At 45.6% G+C, this 21,502-nt stretch overlaps 1 protein-coding gene across 1 annotated transcript in view; it reads right to left on the reverse strand.

Annotated features, from left to right (window-relative positions):
- LOC128893459 (nephrin-like) overlaps nucleotides 1-21,502 on the reverse strand; it is a 116,304-nt gene that overhangs the window by 73,140 nt on the left and 21,662 nt on the right. Inside the window, exon 4 of the mRNA XM_054154394.1 lies at nucleotides 9,388-9,593. Coding sequence (XP_054010369.1) covers nucleotides 9,388-9,593 — 206 coding nt within the window. The remainder of the gene's footprint in view (nucleotides 1-9,387; nucleotides 9,594-21,502) is intronic.

A 21,502-nucleotide genomic window follows, 5' to 3' on the forward strand; every position in this document is an offset into this window, starting at 1 on the left:
TACGAAGATGCTCTTTCGAAGGTGCCGATACGCCAACTTTTCCGGGAAAATAGCTAACCAAAAGGATCGACAAAGCGGTGACTTAGGTAAAACTCTCTCGACAGAGTGTCGTATCGTGCTTCGGAACTGTTCAAGATCGTATACAGATCGTAGGAAAAATATCCCGGCTAACCCCCGGGGAGAAACGACGACATGTTCCTAAAATCGAGTTGGCGCTGCAATACCGACGCAACTTCAAAGATGTGTGTCTCATAACATATTTTTACTACACGCAGCCGAGGGATATTTTTCTGCGAAAAACTCTGGGATTTTCGTTGCTCCTCGAGAAAAAAAGCAAAGGGAAATCGGGCTCGTTGGTTTTCCGCTTCAAAAAGTCGTTTGAAGAATTTCGTTGGATGTTCGCTGGTTTATAGCGAGCTTCTTAACTATGGGTCGCATTCAAATTTTTTGAGCATACGATTTTCGAAAACGTAAAGCACAAAAAAAAAATGTACAATTGAATTGTACATTTAATATCGAAAAATTGTGGACCAGTCCAGGTATGCAATTCGTTTGTCTAGGAGTGTAATATCGCTTCAGGGCGTTGGTGAAAATCCTCTGGAGGATCTCTGTGAGACCCATATCCACCGCATGTAAGACCGCACCAGTCGCAAAAGAAATCTTGCGTTTCTCCCCTTTGAGTTGCCAAAGCACCGCCAGATTCTGGCATGGCTGTATGTTTTAATTTCGCCTAAAGGCACTGGGATTCTCGATGTAACCAAGATGTTACGTATCTCTTAGCCGCTCTTATGCATATCGAGAACATCGAGGTTTCAGGAACAATTCCTCGATAATTATTCCCATCGCTCTCTGTTTTTGATTATCACGAACAACTTTTACGGTTACGTATAAACAAATTTCAATGATTGAAGAGTTGATAGGCAGTAGAGTGGTAAGTAATTGCACTCCTCTCATCTCCACCTTCTTCCTGTGTGCGCTGTTGATACCCAACATGCGTGAAGGCAAGAAACGCGTGAAAACGTAAGGTATAGTTTTACTATTGGTCGTAGTTGACAAACCACCCGCACAAAGCGATCTCCACATGTCTGATCGTCGTGCGCTTCGCATCTTTCCCTGGTAGGCATTTTTATTCACCATTCGTCAACGGCCGCCGAAGTGTCTACGTTTTCGACGAGAAAGAACAGCCATAACGAGACCGTCGAGCAATTACTATTCGTGCGTAAACCGGGAACACGCAAGCCTCGTGTATTTTTCTCTTTCTATTTGCGTTTAGTTTTTCCTCCCCTTTCACTGAAACCCTTTGTGACGCAGCCTCTTTCCCTAAGCCGCTGGTAGCTTTCAATTGCGAAGCTCTTTCAGCTTAGTGTCGTACTTCTATATGCGTTCTCTTGAGGTCTTGAGGTAGCACTCTGCTAATTTCGGTTTAAAAATTCATCTTTTCTCTATTCACTGTTTTGAGAGGATTGTGAAAACTTCGAAAAATTGACATTCTCCAATGAAGAATAATTACAAAGAAAGCAGAGTGACCCTTCAATCGTAGACGTATCGATCGCGAGATGATCTTCTCGCTGAGTGAAATCAAATTGAGTCTGTTGAATTCTTTATAGAGAATCCGTCCATCCGTCGTCGTGTCAGCTCTTGGATGCCTCATAAACATGGGCGGGTGGCCGCCTTACAAGGAAAAGAAACGAGCTCGGGCGAGGACGACGAGTTTTCCGTTCTTACGACTTACGCCGCGGTGGGACTTACTTAACTGTTTTCCCGTCCGCGATCCCGTTGCTTTTATTTTCTCCATCAGGAGTTTCCTGAAAGCTTTACACTTTCTGGTTGGTTCGCCAGTCCGCGGGGATGGGCACGATCTTATTGAAATAACAAGCTGAAAAAAAAGACAATGCAACGACATATTCTACTGTATGACTGGCAGGAGTGACTACGATTCCTCTGGAAGTGGTCGTCTGATGTAGTATCAGAGATCAGCACCAGAGGGGTCATGGTCGAGCAAGTAGCCACTTTGCTAAAAAGACCCTGTAATGCAAGGGCTGGTTTCATCAAAATCTGCGCCTGACACGGCCGTGCCTCCTCGTTAGAAACCAAGTCTTTGGCACAGTAAAGAACAATTGGGATTCAATTTCGAGGACAAGTACGCGCGTTGATTACGCAATCTTGCTGAAGCCAAGAGGTTCAAGAGAACCAGGACGTCTTCGAAGGGGATGGAATGCGAAACGTGGGAACGTTAAGGCTGGGAATGCCGAGGAGTCTTGCTCGGGACACGTTCGAGAGCCACGAACAGGATACGCTGGACCAGGAATATTGGGGATGACGGTGAATCCTACGCGTGACTCGAATAACCACCGGCTCTCTCACGATATCGACGAACAGAGTCACAAAAGCAAGGATCTTTTTCGTCGAGTGTAATCAACGATCCCCGTGGATTCGAAAGTTTCGACTTCCGGCGTCCAAACGCAACACGCCCGACCACCGTAAACAGACTATCCTCCATTTCCAATTTCCTCGGATCGACCGGACTACCGCGTCGCGGTGTCGGGACACGCCTGCGACCTGTAAGCCCCGAGAAATTGAAAATTATAATTTGCGACAGTGAATTCAAAGTCCTGGCGACTTACAGCGCCGTCGCGTCGGGTGGAAAAAGCGACGTTCAACGGTGGAACGGAAAGAGATTTTACACGGTCCGTTTCGCGCTTGGAATAACATTCTTGTACGCTTTCTGATAGCAAACGTTCCATCGGAGTTGCCACTGAACTTTCTTGCTATTAAACGCGACAAATTATTTTAATTATTTCGCCGGCACTGGCTTTTAACTATACCAATTGTAACTTAGACGGTAGGAGCGAGGTAATGGAACCGTATATCATATTTCATAACGTCTCGTAAACTGTTGGAAGAGGGGCTGCGTTTTGACCAAAAGCATTGCTTCCTCCGTGGGAATAATACGTGGACAAGTATAACGGGGAAAGAATGTGTACTCGTTTCAACTGGAGCATTGCATGAAATAAAAAGGAGAGAGCGCTGGGCGAAGACGAACGAGCTCCCTGGCGCAGAAAAATGTGGCAGATGGTACCACTGCGAATCTTTCCATCGGTTTCTCTTCTGTTGCCGGCCGCCCAACCTCGCGCCCTGCGAAGGGTCCGAGAGGCCACGGGCGGTGAAATTCCCTTATGATTCATGACGCGTCCCCGAGTCGATCTGCAATTTTTTACGCGCTATTTCAAGCCTTCACGCCCCCCCCCCCCCTCCCCACCGTGAAGAACGTTTCCACGTGTCGCGGAGATAGCTGAACAAAAGCGCGCCTCGATCAATCTATCGCCCAATATGTGACGCGATTGATTTCCTCCTCTCTTTCTTTTTATATTCCACCATACTTGCATCTGCGCTCCGAGAATCCAACATGCAACAAAAGTATAGGGCGATTCCAGAAAATGGGACCAGCTGCTGCAAATCATTTCTAAGCGTGGGTACAGGTAAAAGTTGAATCTCATAAATGGGAGCTATTTCTCTTTTTTGACGCAACTGTGCTAGACCGGTATGGACGGTATGAAAGTTGAAGTAAAGTTGACAAGAAGACATTTTTCGACGACGCCGACGTCGCGACTCCATGCAACGAGCCATCATCGAGATCTCTGAAAATAATAATTGCTGACGAGAATTTCGATAACTTCGTTTGGAAAGAACTAATCCTCGACCCAATTCCTAGAATCGCCTTGTACGCGAGAAGGGTCAGGAGGAAGCTCGATTCGTTTGCGTCCGGTGACGTTTCGAGCGCGCCTCTGGACTCGGAAAAACGATCAAATCCCGAGCTTTCTTGGAAAACAGGATGTTTTAAAATTCTCGTTGACGTCCTTCCGACTAATGAGTACCGCCGTGTTTTCGTGGCCACCCTCGGGCGGCTGAACTTTTGTCGAGAAATGACCAAGGAGAAGAAGAGCTAGTGGTGGGTGGATAGAAAAGAAGACGTAATGAAAGGCAAAGGAAATTATTTCTGTTAAAATTTATATAAAAATTTTTGATACGTACTTCTCCATAGAACGCGTAGATTTGCTGTTAGAGGGGATGTTTAGGTCTCGAAGATGAATCGTCCAATAGGCACTAACAAGTATCGATTGCTTCCATCGTCATTTGTCGCGTGTGAATGACCACTAATTCATTTGTCAATTGTGTACGACGTCTATGATTAACCATTTTAATCCCGATCGTCAATCGTCACTTTAATAATTATAATTAAATTGATCCAGTACTGATCTATTGTAATTGGCAGTGAGAGGCGTCAAACTATTCAAAATCATACACGCGTTCCGCGTCGAATGAGATGTCGCGTCGCGTTTCGATGCTTCGGAATGAATTGTTAACGCAAATTTTCAATATTTAAATCGTCACGGTAAACAATATACCGGCGATCGATGCCTGTTCAGTGGCCGGAATTTTCCAGTTCTTTTATCGTAACTACTAGAAACTTTCTACCGGGAGCACTCGATTGGCTCCGATCACTCGTCGAACTTTTCACGGAGTTCGATTGGTCGATACATTATTGAGGCCCGTTTCGTCGGATTCATGATTTCTTGAGAAGACTGGCTAACCGCATGTCCGCGAAAGTAATCTCCCTCGGCCTTTCCTCCCAGTATCGATTCGCATTGTTTGTCCTGCTTTATGTCGACCACGTTGCTATTCCAACGTTCTGGCTGGCCGAGTATGCAGTTCGGTCACGCCAGAATCCAGACTGAAATGCACGGGGCGCGGTGAAATTTTGTCGAATTTCGGAACACCGACAAATTACGAATGGCCGAATGGTATTAGCGAAAATGCTCGTAGAGGCGTCTGTTTGCGATTAAAAATAAATATAATTTCGCATCGGAGAGGCCGCGTTTGGGTCGACTCTCGACAAGCGGAGAGAGACGGAGGAAGAGGTACGTTATCCCGCTTTTAGAATGTGCGTTTCCATTACCTATTCCGGAAACTATTCCCTGGATAAGGTTAAGTTACGCCCCTCACGATACATTATTCGCAGCGCGATAAATTATTCGCGAGACTGTCAGGGAAAAAGCGGCACGACGGTCCAAGCGCGGCTCGGTGTTGCTTAGCCGCGGTAAATTTCGTCCGAGAACGAATCCCGATCGCTTTTCCTTCTCTTCGTTTCTCTCTGGTCCCGGAAGTATCGTCTGGGGTATAAAATAGAGCCTTACCGGATGAGCACCGATTCAATTTTGACGTCGAGCTAGAAGGGCGACGCCGCGGAGAAACCTTTCCAATTTTCCCAAAATAGACTACGCTCGTTGAAAAGCTAAGGGAAAAGATTTTTGACAAGGTGTCCAGGTTGGCTAGAAACAGTAATAATAAGTACACCAAATATCAAAGAACTGCAGACAAATTATATAATAATTAGTTAGCCGATTACTGGTAGGCAAGAAGCTTAAAAAAGTTAAATATTTAGCAATCCAAGAGGTCAACTTGTGGAAAGTTCGGAGAATTAAAAAGTTATAAACTAAACAGAATGTACAAAGTATACAGAAGTTAAAGAAATAATTTGTATAATATTGATATTTCAGGAGGAGATTTAACAAATTAATAATATTAACGCTTTGCTTGACGTAACGAAAACGAAAATATTTATTAAGAGATCGATATGGTTTAACAACGATTAACCTTTCCTGATCGTGCAGTTTCGTATCTACCGTCTCCAGTCGTATCTGACGAGTGACTAGCTATTCTACTGCCAGAAGCGTTGCAGTTTCTACTGCATTGGTAGTCGAACTTCCATATAGACTCAAGTGTAATTTAATTGAATTTACTCTACGGGCATCATCGTTTCCCTGGAATCTAGTATTTTCTTCGCAAGCTAGCCACGCAGTGCTCTCTCCATCGGGAAATGCACCGTTGCCTTCGATGAATATTTAATATTCAGGAAAAATTTCCACTGAAGGATCGAGGAGTATCGGCTTTGGAAGAAAGTACTGGGGAGTGACCGAGATTGCTGGAAGTGTTTGATGCTCGGCTTATTTCAACGTAACGAATCCCCGTCTCTCTCGCTGCCGTAAAAGTTGCAAAGTAATTGCAGATAAGAGGCTTACGTAGGAGTTGTTCGACGTCCGGTATCGACTTCAAAGTAGCGCGCAGAGGCGGCCAGAATTGTATTCGAATAATCGATTACGGAACGGAAACTTTGTGTAACCATTTATTCGTTGCTAGTTGAAATTTTAAACAATAAGTTTCCTTTTGTAGTTTAACGACTCAAAAACCTACATCGGTCCCCTTCCTGTCTCCATTCGATGGGGCTAACGTGTAATCGCCAATAAGAGGCTTAATGCGGATATTCAGCATGAAGCATCTACTTCTGGGAATAATGCATTTCCTAGTGGCTTGTGTGATTCCACCAGGTTCGATACAATGCGTTTAGAGATAGATTAGAACACCTGATAGGCTCGCAGACCAAGAATAGAAAGCGGACAATGGACGCTTGTTAGAGGGTGCCAGAAAGACGGCAAATGAACGGGATTACTTAGTTAGCCGTGGTATCGATTTTCTGCGTTGAAAATGTTCTAATGGACTAATGAAAACGTAATTACTAATTACACAAGAATTTAAAAATTGAACGGCAGCATTTACGATAACAAATGCGAGATATTTCTTGGGACACCTAGAATAACACGACAAAGTCTTTATTAACGCATGAAGAAAATTGAAGACGCGGTCACGAAGAGCCCGCGAGGTGCGAGCTCGAGGATCGTATGATAAGCGCGTAATCGCTGGGGAATGGAGGAGGCCAGGTATCTCGTTCGCAGCGATGCGAAAAGTTTGGAGCGTAAACGAAGAGATAGGGAGTCATTAGCCGCGAACTAATAACGTTAGATAATGAAGGGCGTGGCGTTTCGCCTGGCGAACGAATAGATAAATTTTCAAGGGTATATTTAAAGCGGCACGCGGCGAGATAGATAGACCGATAGACGACCAGTCGGGCCGAGTGGAAAGCTGGATAAGATGGAATTAATTTCTCCGTAATCGGCGATTAGACGTTCCGGAAGCGTTCGAGGTGTGGGGCGGTACCCTGTCAAAATCTAAACTAAATCCTAATCGGATTAACGTTCACCGACTCGACGCCTAGCCAGCTTTCGCTTCGAAGTTTCCGAAGCGGCTCGACCTCCTCCAAGTTGCGATGGTTCTCCAGCTACGACCAAGAACCCCAGGGACTTTGCAGCTCACGGTACTCCTATATGCTGGAGGAAAATCAGAGGAAGAACAAACACACTCGGTATTAACTCCCAAGAACGACACAACCGCCGGCAATAGAACAAGAGGAGCTCTATTATTTCATCGAGGATTAGACGTACCATTGAATTCAATTTTCTACCACCACGGGATTATTAAAAGTTTAAAAGGAAGGAGAACAGTTATCGATTAACCAACGGTAGGAAATTACAAATTGAGAAACGACATTAGAAACTGTCCCGAGCCAAGAAAAATTTTAACTTGATTTGGTTTCTTTTCTAATGGAAATAGTACTCGAGGAGAAACCAGGGAGGGAAACGAGACACTCGACGAATGAGAATTCTAACGTCGTTTACCGAGCTCTGCCGAGACCGTTTCGATTCGTTTCCGAAACGAATGCATAAAGAAGTTTTCCTTTGGCGGTCCTTCGATACATCTCCAGTGCTCATTCTACGGTGTTTCGATCGACTTCGGATGGAGTTCGGAGTTAACTTGGTGTACCGATCTCGAGCGGCGTTCGCGCGCGTCGAGGCGTAAAACGAGCCACCGCGACGTCTCGACGCCGATGGCCTAACGGCTGCGAGGTGTGCCGTTTATTCGATTAGCCCCTTTCCAGGAAGCTGCCACTCTCTCCGGATCCTGCACCGCGGGTTAACTTAAACTTACTCTGATATTAACTCCAAGACACAGTACTCTCCTTCGGCGAGCAGTCCGTATCCGTATACGTCCTTATAAAATACAAAACAAAGAGAGAAAACCTAATTTCTCCGTATAAGTTTTTGAGCATACTAGTTTCATCTTATAAATTCTTCTGTACAGTGTTAATTTCCTGGTCTTGTTCGCTACACGACGACAGTTGAAACCGATGGCACGTCTTGGCAGATTTTAGGAACGTCTTAAAGTTTCCTCGGTTACTCCGTCGAGCGGAATCGACAGCCGGCTCTTTAACTGAGTTTAATAGCCGATCGATGGGCAAATTGAGTTAGGGGTTTCCTGAAAGGACTTTGGGCTTTTGCCCGGTTTCGAAGCACGAAGCGCGTTCTCCTTAAACAGCGGCCACGATACCGGCTCGATTCTATTACGAGACAAGAGCAACGTCCTCGGGGTCCGTCTTAGACTTTTGGTGAAGTATCAAGTAGCCCGTTCAATAGTTTCGGACTTTACGGGCGCAAGCTGATATACAGCATCGGTGAATTACGCTAGCAGATCCGTCGGCTTTGTTCTCTTTCCCGTGTAATCAGTCGATGATTCCGCTAAAGGCAGCCAGCTCTTTTTGCATCGAAGCGAAGTTTCACGGTAGCAAAAGCACCTTTTCAAATTGCTCGCTGGCGTTGGTCAGGCTACTCCGCAAAATGAAGGAATAAGGGTGAATTCGGTCTTCTCGCGGTGCTTCTAAATCGCGTTCTTATTTTCCTGATGACGCGTGCATCCATCAAGCCTCGTTAACGACATTGGAAGATATTCCTATGTTGTTATATTTTTAATAAAAAAGAAACGGGAAATTTGTTTCGAAACATTGCTATTCTGAGGACATTCCACAAAACCTTGCTCCGCGAAAAGTTTGTAAAGATCTTCTGTCCACCGGTCTTTCATTCATCGAATCGAGGTCGAGTGCAAGCGACGTTTCTTTGTGCCTGATTAACCTTGATCGACGAATGGAGTCGGAGCGTAATTATTCGAGTGGCATCCAAAGGGGACATCGGGCGGGCCAGTTAGAAGGAACGAGTTAGTGCGCGGACTAATCGACCGCAAATCGCGTAGCTCTCTAGACAGAATCGTTTGGGAATACTCCCTTTCACAGAGTCGGCGATTGTCCGAGTGGCCGGCTGTGTCTCGATTAACGATCTCGCTTCAAACGATCTGCGATCCATCCGAGTACCGTAATTTCCAGAAACTTTGACAAGTTTCTAAGTAGTTTCTCGCGAAACTGGCGAACTTGGAGATGGGACAGTACTGTTTTTAAATTTCCATGATTATGTGGCACAGTTTCGGGAGATTTCCCTTACCACTTTGTCGCGGTTCTCGAATAGCAAGTACCTCAATCGAAGCTTGATGCGATTCGATATCGATGTCATCTTGCCACGAATATTCGTAGGGGAAGATTGCCTTGTTTGGAAGTGTGTCGAATTAAAGGCAGCCTTCCCCCGAGTATAATACGTCGAAGGGACTTACCGATAACGGTGAAGTTGACCTTGAGGTTCCTGGTCGGCGAGTTGCGAAAATCAACCCTGCATCTGTACACGCCCTCGTCGCTTTCTCGCAGGTCTCGGATCGTCAGCTGTGCCGGCGGACTTGCTTTGAAAAACGCTCTGTCACCCCAAAACTGTGTGTCGCTCCACAGTTTCGGTTTTTCGAACTGTCGATTCCTCGCGTCGTAGCTGAAAGAAAACGTAAACGGATCAGTCATCGTTGGAACTCGTGGGAACTAGGACGACGGAGATTAATCCTTTGCTAGAAATTCTCGTTGCTCTGTTCTCGGTTACTTGGTAAAGTACAAACTTGTGTCGAATGTTTCCTGGTCTGCAGGAGGAACTTTGCGCGAGTATAGGTGTAGGATGAGAGACATCTAGGCCGAAAATAACTATATATATCGTTGATATTTTGTATATAAAGTGTGTGTCAGCGTGTAGAAATATTCGCGAAGGAATTGTAGTGTCCGCGTCTCCCATACCCAACAATAAGGAGTCAAATAAGAACACGAAACGTAGGGTACGGGATTGGTCGCGTAGGTAAAGCGGTCGACTGTGGATCCGAGGATCGTGGCTTCGAATCCCCGTGTCTTATTTTTCGTTTAGACTCCTACAGAATTTTTAAGGAATGTTCGTATTTATAGAAACTTCTAAAATCTAAAATTGTCGTACGATGAGGGGATGATGCGCCTTTTCAAACGCTCTGGCGCACATAGATACTTGCGGACACGTAGATCGCGCCGGACTTACGTAACCACGTTCAATTTTTCACTCAACTTTCGCAATTCGTCATAGTCGGGGATGCGAACCGAGTTTGCTCACTCTCCGGGTCCCGGGCTTGAAACTCAATACAGACCGACGGAAGTGCACTCGACCGAGAGAGTCAGATAACCTTTTACTTCGGGAGATCTAGCCCTTCGAGATGTAGCCCATTAGAAGATGTATCAGAGAGTTGGAGTTCGAAGGGGTGGATTCGCCCCCGTTGTCCACGACCGACGACGCGCAGAACTTTGTAACTACCTCCGCAAACGGATAAACGTTTCGTCCGCGATATTTTTGACGCATCTCTCTACTGTTAACAACAACGACTGCTAAAGCACATACTCATTTTCGAAGCTCCGGACCAGTTTAAACGTTTTCGGTTCCTCGATTCAGAAGCATCTCCAGCATTTGATAGAAATACAAGTTCCAATCGAATCTTCTATCGCACGAGTTTCCTATTTACACTTCCCAACGAAAGATACCAGATATCCCCCCGTGCTTCTCCCCGTCGGAATTTTACTTTTCATCGCATCCAGAATTTACTTTCTGCTATTATACCAGCAAGCAGTCGTTGAAGTTTCGGACGTGGGGCTGTCAATTATCAGATCGAGGGGCATCCGAACGAGTTCGTAAGTTTAATCGAGCGCCCAAGTTCGGCCGAGCATCGACGATAAGACGTCGCACGGTCGATCAACGTAAGGACCGTTAAACGTTGACTCGTCCGACAAAGTTTCGACAGTTGTGCAATCTCATTCGGTGCAGTTTGTCCGCGGCCGTAAGACAAATTGGATTGGTTTTTAACGAGCACGATGACTGGGGAGAGTTTCCCGAGAGGGATGGATTTTGATCTCGACAGACTCGTCAGTGTTGGTCGGTCGTCCTCATCTCTCGCCCCGCAAGTCGCTACCCCACGGATAGCATCGCTCGTTTGCTTTCCACGTCGACTGATTTACGAGAAATTAAAGAGGCATCGAGATCGCGCAACTCGCGAAAAAACTCTTAATTACCGAGCACTTTTTTCCCCGTGTGCCCTCGTCGTCGGATAACATCTCTCCAACCGACACTCCAACGAGGAAGAAATAACAGGTTGCCCGAACACCTTGCCGAACGCCACTCTAACCTAGATGGAAGTAAATGATATCGTTTGGATTCCAGAGATATTAATCTTCGTGTTTATCGATCCAATTTTCGGAATTTTTGCGATGAACGGGTTATCGTTAAAGACAAGTTGATTTCAGGACAGATGGAAAGACGAGGCAGGGATGAGAAAAGAAATAAAGGGTGGTAAGCGGGAATAGACACGCAACCATTTACGGGACGGGGGTGGTACACGTGAGGGAACGCGAATGATCGAAAGGAACACGAGGAGAGACGAAGGCCAGATTAGAACGAAGCGACAGATAATTGCTTCTGTCGTAGACGTTCTACTTCGGACGTTGTCCGATTGCAACGCGTACAGAGATATAAGAAAAATTACGGAACGTCGGAGATAAGTGCGATTTACGGGTCCTAAGGGAGAAACGACGGCAATTCTACTCGCCTCGGGGGAAGAAACTGTCGCGAGCGCGTAATATTCGAGAGGAATTGTTGAGAAACGAAGATTAAAGTTTGTTGACGCGATGTACGGAACATAATTTTCTCGAAACTAAATATAACAGCTATTAAGAGAGATGTAAAGATATAAAAGTGAAAAATGGTAGCAAAGGTTATACGAATTTATCACGGAGAACAGTACGCAATTAGATATAAAGACTAGTCAGAGGAATAAAAACGAGTATAAAATATAATTTGAAAAGAAATTTAATTTACTTTAATTACTTTCATTAAATACTCTACTTTCGTCAAATCCATTCAAGCACATTGGACGAGAGAATTTATAATTTACAAGGAGCGAGCTTTCTCTCTCAAACTTTGATGAAACTTCTCAGGGTTGTACAACGCTTAAAAATAAGAGGTACGTATTTTTTTTTAGCTTCGGTAACTTCAGTTTAAGTGGCAAGAGCATCCTCCAAAGTTTCAGACATCTGATGCTAGTTTCGAAACTGTTAGATATATAAAATTGTGCACCGACGAGGCTGTTGAGCTAAATACAAAGGGAGCTAAATAATTTGGCGGTGAACTTAGGGGTTTTACGTTGTTGAGGTGGGTGCAACGACTGGGAAACGAACATTTAAAGGCTGTGAAATAACTGCGGACAGGTGCGGAATAGAACAAATGAGAGGTAATATCGGTCGAGAGAGAAAGAATAAGGAAACGAGAGTGGACTGATGGGCAACTGTAAAATGGCTGCGAAGGAAGTCCCTTGACGAAGGTCGAGGGAAAAGGTGGAGATAGGAGAGAATGGTCTCTAAACAAATTAAAATAATTGCCACGACTCGTCGGGAGATCTTGCCGGTTCCGGGGTAAAAGAACGTTTCCCATGAATACGCTAGTGTCGGTAAAACGAGTGTTCCACGGAAAAGGTGGAGACCCGAACTGGTCGCAGAGGGGGTTTTAAGAGGGGCACTGAGGGGACCCAACCACTCTCGGGACTCTTAAAAGGAGCTTAACTTCGCGCATAAAATTAAGGCATTGTAATTACAGTCGGCGTCGCCACTGCGGCAGCACATTTCTCTCTTTTCCGTCTTCCGTTTAGCCCCTCCCCCCCGCCCGTTTCGTTCTCTTCCTGGTCCATCCCTTCCCCTTCTATCTTTTCATCCGTTCCGCTCGACCGGAAAATATAATTTGGCCAAGTTAACTTTCGTTCGCCGGAAACCGAGCAGCCCCCGGCAGGAACGGTGATAAAATGATTATTAATTGGGATTAGACGTAAGCCGGAAACGTTGTCTCGCGACGGTCGTAAAGTTCCCGATGGTAACGAATTTGAACGAAACGTCTTAACCACGAATCGGATCAATTTTGAATAACAAGTCGGACAAAACGGGGGAAAAATAATTCTCCGATGGAAATCTTAAATAATCAGATTTCAAACGTATTCGTAGATCCCCGTCCTCGAAGAGCGTACAGGTTAAAGCGATAAGACATTTTGAGAGTCCTTGGCGGCCCGGAAGGGTGCTTTAATTTCGTAATGGGTCGTGGTTCGGGGAACCGTGGAGAGTCGGGCACTGTTAGTCGGAAAAAATGAATTAATCTCTTAATTAAAGCGATTTCGAAACGATTTTTAATTAATACCGTCGTTATAGGAACTATAGACGGGAGAGCGTTTCCATGCGAACGCGAACCCCAAGGTGCATGGAAATCGGAGCCGCGGTACTCTCATTGATTCGCAGGCTACTGATTACGGTTCGACGTTCGTTTCCGTATCCGTCGCTTTCGATCGGTCGAAATCGTTGATTCTGTATGCCGCGAGAGAGGCAGGCTGCAGCAGCCCCTATCGTTTCTAGCCGCCACTTTCCTCCGGTCTTCCGGTATCGCCCACCACCTACGCTCCCCTATCCCTCCCTCTATTCAAATATCACTGTGAAACTGCGCCACGGCATTCTTCAAAATGGGATTCATGCCACGGCATAATAGGACAGAGATATCAATCCGATCGGTGAATATAATATCCGATTACACGACCGACGACGGCTTCCGTCGACGGGAAAGCTCTCGTCGTTTCTGTCGGGAACACTCAACGTCTCTTCGAGCGCGTCCCGATCCCCGACTCGTGATACACAGTAGTTTGACACAATCAATTTTTTTGTTACGTGCCTCGATAATAACCCGCTATTTTTTCGCGTCATTATTTATCCTCCCATTTCCTACTTTATTCAACGTAAATCAGTATTACACAAAATGATCGCGTTAGACAGGCATTAGCTTTTTTCGGAAACCAAAGAGTTCGATTACAGGTTGGAGAGGATCTTCCGTGCAGCTTGCTAAGGGGTCAAAACAAATTACAGCGAACGAATTACTTATATTCAAAGGCAAACGAGGGGAGCGAATTGTAACGAAATTGTAATTTATACAATGGCCGCTATAAGAGCGATTCCATCCGCGGATCATCGATCGATTTTATCCACGGCTCGTTGACGAGGAGCGCTTTACGGAATGGAAGAGCGAGGACAAAAGAGTCGCATCGGGTAGGCGACGGGGAACGAGTGAGACGGAGAGTGATCAAGGGGCGTGGAAGAAAGGGAGGGTGACAAAAAAGCGCGCTGTTCGGAAAGGGTGGTGATTGGTGAAGTCCACAATGCACTCGTTCCACGGCAATCCCGGAAGATGGATGATCGTTCCTGTATCGAGTGTTCCTTCGTTCGCGGTTTCCATCTCTAAGCTTTTTCCATTTCAATAGGATCATTTTCATACCATCGTAATAGTTCATTTCTCGTTCGATGGCTAGTTCATTTTTTTCATCGAAGCTTCTCGTAGAACAATGGTGTCCCGAGCGGAGTTTTAAATTTAGTTTCGTCCATTCGTCACGGATAGAAGTTGCCAAGTCGTCGCACACTTTTTTTCACGGAACTCGAGCATTGGCTCCGCGGAATATTAAACGCCTCCTCTTACTTCCTGCTTCAATTTTTTTGGTTTTATACTATACTACATATTTGCCCTCAGGGGCTGTAGTAACGTTTGATTTATAATGCTACAGCACGGGTTTAGCAATCCCGAGGTACCCGAGCTATAAGGGGGGCCAGTGATTCTCAACAAACAATTGGCATCTCGAATGGAAATGTCAAGAATTAAATAAAACTTACTTACTCACTGCCACATACTTGAAAGAAGCCTCGACACAGCAAGTCGAAATGTCGTTGATTAAACCAGCTGGCGTAAAGACCGAAATGATTCGTTTACCTTTGCACGAACAAGTTTTCCTCGTTGAACGTTCTTTAAAAGTTAAAACAACAATCTTCGTTTGTTTCACTAGTCCATTACGGAAAGTTCGCCGTCTTTGCTTACCAAGTTAGGCGACCAGCGAAGCGATCGAAGCGAAAATCGCTTAGTCGATAATGACGGTGGAGCTATATCGCTAAGATGCAGCGAGCATCGAATGGAGCCCCGAATAGAGTTTCTCCTAAGATTGCAGCGGCCGTGCCAGACAATTGGTGGGTGTATTTACGATCGCAAGGAATGCATCTACGCCGGACAAAATTATTGTATTAAACCGAAGAATGGAAAGGAGATTTACGGAGCACATTCTCATCCATTCGCGTAACCATCGAAAATCCCATCGGCCTGCAACGATTACGAGTCTCGTTTCAATTCTTATTGCACGATTTCCGTTTCGCACAGCTCGACTGATAGACAAAAATGCTACGTCTATTCGATCGCAAGACGGAAGGTGGTGACCACCATGGAATGGAGCACACACGTAACGAAAGAAACCGGAAAAAGAAGTCGATGCATCGTTCTATCAACGAATTTCAACGATGCCTAGAGTGCGGGGTGGATTAAGCAATGGCTGGCTTCATGCATAAATGGATGACAAGGACAAAAGAAACATCCTGTGACGTGCGCGACATTTTCGCATTCATCGTTCGGCTCCACCGATATGCGACACACGTGGATACGTGTTCGCCTAGTCGCTCCAGAGTTCACGTCCGGCAGCGTTCATCCGTGTTTGCGCGGATGCAAATAAAGCGTGAGTAGATAAAAGGCTTCGCTGTCCACAGTGTCGACGAGCGTTTCGTTGATCGTTTTTCGTCCTCCCTTCTTTCCTTTCGGACGGACACGACGAACAGCACTTGCTATTGCTGTGTCGGTGCATTCTCTTCCTCTGATGTTCCTTGTACTCCCCTGGATCGACGTTTCAACAAAAATGAAAAGCTCCATCCATCGTCGATACATACATTGTCGCTAGCGACGTCCGACGCTTCGGACGTCTTTGGTATCATTTTCAAAAGCTTCGTTATAATTTTTCCCTTTACATGCATCATGCTACGTTGCCATGGATGCGCAAAATAATGAATGTTATTATAAGAAAACTGTAGAATGAAATCATGCTATTTGCACTGGACTACGAGAGAAGCAAGCGTGGAGCACGTTATTTCGCATAGGTAGCGAGGGATGCGGGTGGTTGCCAAAAAGGGTCGTCGACGGATTTTCAGGCCGCGGAATATCTCGCGTCTCCGCTTAAGCCTTGGAAAGGCGCGAGACCTCGAATGAATCTCTCGCTGCAAAGTAGCGTCAAATTAATGAGTTACCAAGAGACGAGTTTCTACTCGGCGAAACATAAGTGGGCAGAGCTGCGAACGAGAGAGATAGCCGTGGAAATGAAGAGGCTCGGATCGCGGCAAAGGTTGAGCGAAGGATGGAGAGGAGGCGGCGTCATACGCTAATTAATTAACTGCGAGAAAGAAACGTGCTACGAAGGTAAAAATCTATCTCGACGAGAAGAACTTTCCACTGCGATTGCTCGCACAAAAACAACCCGGTGTCACTTACCGACCGTGGAAACGGGAAATTAATTTACGCGAAATATCTGTCTCTCGATTTTCTCTTTGACCGAGCGAATTAGGCCATAACTGCACACGCCGTGCAGAGTACACCGACGGTTCCTTACGCCTCAAACGAATGACCGTATTCGCGGAAAAAGCTGACTCGCTGGGAAAGGAAGAGGGTGGAAAATAAAAATCATAAACGCTTCGTCGTTGAGAAAAATGGGGGTTCGCCCTCGTTCGGGAGGTCGGAGCCACCGCGGAAAGTTCGATATCTGTCGAAGACAAATGATGATTACCCGAGGGAAATTAAAATAGGAAAGGGCATTACGTTACGCGAAGCTTTTCAAAGCGAGAAGTCGTACAAAGACGGAGCAACGATCGAGAAAGAATGAACGCGATGGTGGGCTGACTGCAAACATATATACAAAAAGAAATTACGGTTTACCAGTATGGAAAAGTATATTACTAAATAAAACTGAAAAATAAAGCAAAATTAACGCAATAGAATAACCGAAACGAAAGTAGAATAATTAAACATGCAGAAAGTCAGATATCATTTAATTTTTCGTTACAAAAGACTAAATTAAATTCTCTTCAACGTTTATTTAAAACGTGTTTTAGTCGAAAGTGAGAGGAAATAAAATGAACGCGTTTAAATTAACACCAACCATTTCAGCCAGTGTTGGATGTACGCAACAGCTTGAACAAAGAATTGTTTGACAACGCCATCGACGCTGCATCGAAGTTACCATCCAGTCTTTTATGTTGTGCTTTCTAGTAAAATCGTACACTGTTAAGCGCTCAACGAACTTGCCAATCAGTTTCGTCATTAATTATTTAGCGCGGAGAAAATTTATGTCGTTCCAGATGTACCAACAATCGTTTTCAGCACATCGAACAAATCGACTGACCGTTATCAGCAATATTTATCGCTCAAAATCGAATCCGCGTTTAACGGTTTATTAGCGTGCCGTGAATTAGCTGCTGTCATCGCGCGCGTTAAGAGAGATGATTTATCGATGTGGACATCAAACATACATCGACATCGTTTATCTGACGCTGGGTATCAAGGGTAGCCGCGTACCCGATATAAAAGCGGCGCCAATATCGGCGCTTGCAAATGTAAATGAGGTCAATGATCCGTGATTGGTCACCATTTATCTGTCAATAGCTACGGCTGATCGTCGGCACAGCGTCCGTTCGAGCTATCATTAAATCTCCACCGTTTCCATGGAACTCGCTGACCAATTGTGGTCAGGTTGCATAGATAACCGCGTTGTCTGACTTGTCTCGATGCGGTTGCAATTTCATTGCGTTTAGCCCAATGTCTTTGGCCTATCGTCATACACGGTTGACACATTCGCGCGAAATAATCGTTTAACTACTATACACGGGTGTACGAAATTGATACGAAACGGTAAAATGTACATATTCTATTCTATAAAAATTCTATTTCAATATACGCACGATTTTTATCTGCACCAAATTATTTTTAACTTCCAGAGATAAAAAAACCAAAACAAACAATGGTGCGTTGTAGAAAAGTAAATTTCGAAATGAATCGACCGCATTAACATTAGCTACCACCGATTAATTCACCAGTGGAAATGTTAAAAGGCGAACCGTACGTAATATTACAAACGTAATTGAAATTATTGTTCGTATCGCGGTCCATAATTGAAGCGAATTTCAGATAATGCGGGAAGTATATTACGAGATTATTGCTTAAATTAAATATATGCTGGGTTTCTTTCATCACTCCAGCGCGTTAGTCGGTCGCAGTAGTAGAGGTACGTATGCGGTCAGCCCGTGGGCGGTTACTCGAACTTTGTGTCTGACGGTGGTTGTTCAAGTCCATTGCAGAACTCATCTGGTCGTATAAACGTTCTAAACCGCTAGATGAATTTTGGATAATGCAAAAAATGAAACACCGTTCAGTTCAACAACCAACGATTTATTTACATAACAGTGCGAATGGCAAAATGAGTGTCTCGAAATCGCATCGAAAGCTTTGTTTTGGCGCAAACTTTATTCTTTCTTCTAGAGGCAGAAATTAAGGAAATTTGGGGCGGCAATTCGGACTACGCGAATCGTATGGTTAAACGACGTCGATCCGTCGCGATAAGGGTTAATCGCGAAACAAGCGACGCGTGTAACAATGGCCTGTAATAACGGATGGTACGGTTTGCCGGTTTGTTCGTACCGTTCCACGTACGAGAAGTCCGTTACAGTGTTGCGTAACAGAGCGATGACAATGGCGGGATAATTCGTGCCGGTGAAACGCGCGTTCGTAGTTGGCGTAGCGCGCGTAACGACGGCACACGTAAGTCGGGCACAATGCAGCGCGAAAACGGGTCAATTGACTTCTTGATCGAGAACGTTTCCACGGACTGGGCGTCGTTTAATTGAGCGTCGTCACGCTTTGCACTTTGGACAATAAACGTTGACTCCGCGACCAGCCATTCGCATTCACCGAGAGCGAATCTTTCGTGTCAGCGACACTGGAGAATTTTCGATTTCAGCTGACGAGGTAACAGCCACGCTTGCCAGTTTCGGATTGCGTCAAACTTTGCGTATAGGGGTGCGTTTGGCTGGGGACAGGAACTTTGGCGATACTGCTTCACAATGTCGCGCGTGAGGATAGAGGTACGGTAGATCGTTTGATCGAGTTCGATAATTTCCCTAGGTAGAGTGTTCATTTGCATTTTGGAAATTGTTTTGAGCTTCTTCCAGTGTTTTGGAGCATCCACGAAACATTACCGAAAAAATCTTTTCTAAAAGTTTTTCCAGTCGTACGAACAATTTCTTCCATTTTGGATCGTTGATTGCCACCTCTATTCGGAATAATTGTCGCGTCAGATTTAGGAGCGGAGGTAAGGGTGGTACGGTTGAACGGTGTAGGGCGATAGTCGGTGAGGTAACGACTGACGTCAGCACGATCGGCGGTACCTTCGGACGGAAGGAGTCCGGAAACGGTTCGCAGGTGCACGTCGGTGCTCGGCCAAGTTTACCGCACAATCCAGCGATTCATCGCGAGAAGCAATTAAAGTTTGTATGTGAGTTTGATGATCTTTGCTCCGTTTCGTGCTGTCTCGCGCCGTGTACGTGCACGGGCGATTACGCGATCGTAACGATGTACTCCCGATGCCCTCTAATTATTAAGTTCCGAGTTTTCGCTACATCGAATCGCGCGGCTTCGTTAGTCCAATTTTCCCGTAGAACTGCTGAAAAATCGGAACGGCTCTTTCGCACACTCTCGCGAAATGCCGACGGGTATCACGGTACGATCGCCCGCAGACAAACGGAATAACCAAGCGTCGAGTTTCAACCAGCGAAGATTCAATCGGCTCTGCGACGTCCTGTGAAAAGCTCTGGTCAGCGGAAAGTTCCGTGCAACGGAAGGGAAAAAAAGGCACGAAAATGGAAAGGGGAGTTAAAGCGGCGCGGGTTTGTAGAAAAGAGGTGTGGAGGGTTGAAGTGGACAAGCAAACGTGGAACATCGTTGGAAACGAGGAAGAACTCGTGCTATCGACTTTTGGACGGTGCAACTGTTGGCGGAGGCCTGTAGAGGTGGCGTAAAGCATTGTCCCATGCAGGGTGTAACTGAAAGGTACGACCAAACTTTGGGGAAACGTTTTCACAAGGAATGAGGACGTGTTACGCAAAGACACACTCGTTGATCAAATTACACGCAAATGGAAATAGGGAATATGATACATTTAAGCCCTGCTATTTTCAAAATAACTACTCGAGGAATACTTTCGCGTAGGCCGGTCTTTTTGGTACAAGGATGATTCTCGAGCAAACTCTCACGAGCGAGCCTAAAGACGCCACGCCACGTTGCTCGAACGATCGTTGAAGCAGCAGCAGTGGCCTGGCTCAGACGGAAAGAGAAACCGTGGGAGGGTAGGACGTGGAGCGAGGAGAAGGATGGAAGGCAGCTTAATAGCGACTGCACCGTAATATCACGGCGTGCGCATTTAAGGGGTTAAGGGTTGCACCAGAGGATGCATTTGTGTTCGTGTCAACGATCCTGCACGGTTAAGCGGAAATGCCAAGTGGCACACTCTTGTTAGCCATTGCGTCTGACGGCGAATGTACGATTACACTGGCTATGACGTTTGATCTTCGACGAGAGTTCCTCGAGACCATCGTCCGTATCAGTGTTCGCCATCTACGGGCCGCGGAACGGATGTGGGTCGTCCATCGCTTTACAGACCGTAACGTAGCGGCAGTTTTAACCCCTGCAAGTTCGAACATCGAAAAGCCGTTGACTCAAAACATTAATCATATACACACGAGCCGCGTACTCGAATCATCGCTAATTAAATTACTCCAAAGTCAACCGTTACTTGCAATTAAGTATCGATGCCTTCAACGTTACCGGGTTTGCTTCCTCGAGTGAGTCGTACGAGCGGCAAGATGGCTGTCGATCAATCTCCTTATTAGTCATGCATTGGTACAGCTGTGTATACATGCATAAATGAAGTTATACAGGATACGCGGTTACCACCGGGACAACAAATACCGCCATCGCTACAATACATACTCGCATCACGGTGTTCCTTTAATTAATGCGCGTCACAGTTGTAAGACAAATGAACGTCGCTTATGAAATGCAAACTCTGTAAAGAGACTTAATTGAAAGGCGTTGGAATTATTCTGGTCCCGCGATTAACTTCGAGTTGTGTTCCACAGCTAATTTATTCGACGTGATTAAAAGTTGTAAACTTTACGATTGTTTTCTTCTCTCTTTGCAATTTCACTCAGACCGTTTCAGTTCTTTGGGAGCGTACGGAAAACGTGTGCCACGAATTTTTATTCCTCGAACGGAAGTAATAATAACAGAAGAAAACGTACTCGCGGCCGTTGCCGCGAGAATTTTTCGAGATTTTCACGGATAGGGTAGAGAATGAGTTATTTTCCAGGCAACGGCCTCGGCTACCTCGCCTGCTGACAAAACGGACAACGCTC

The sequence above is a fragment of the Hylaeus anthracinus genome, unplaced genomic scaffold, assembly GCF_026225885.1.
Source record: "Hylaeus anthracinus isolate JK02 unplaced genomic scaffold, UHH_iyHylAnth1.0_haploid 3, whole genome shotgun sequence".
Lineage (NCBI taxonomy): Eukaryota > Metazoa > Arthropoda > Insecta > Hymenoptera > Colletidae > Hylaeus > Hylaeus anthracinus.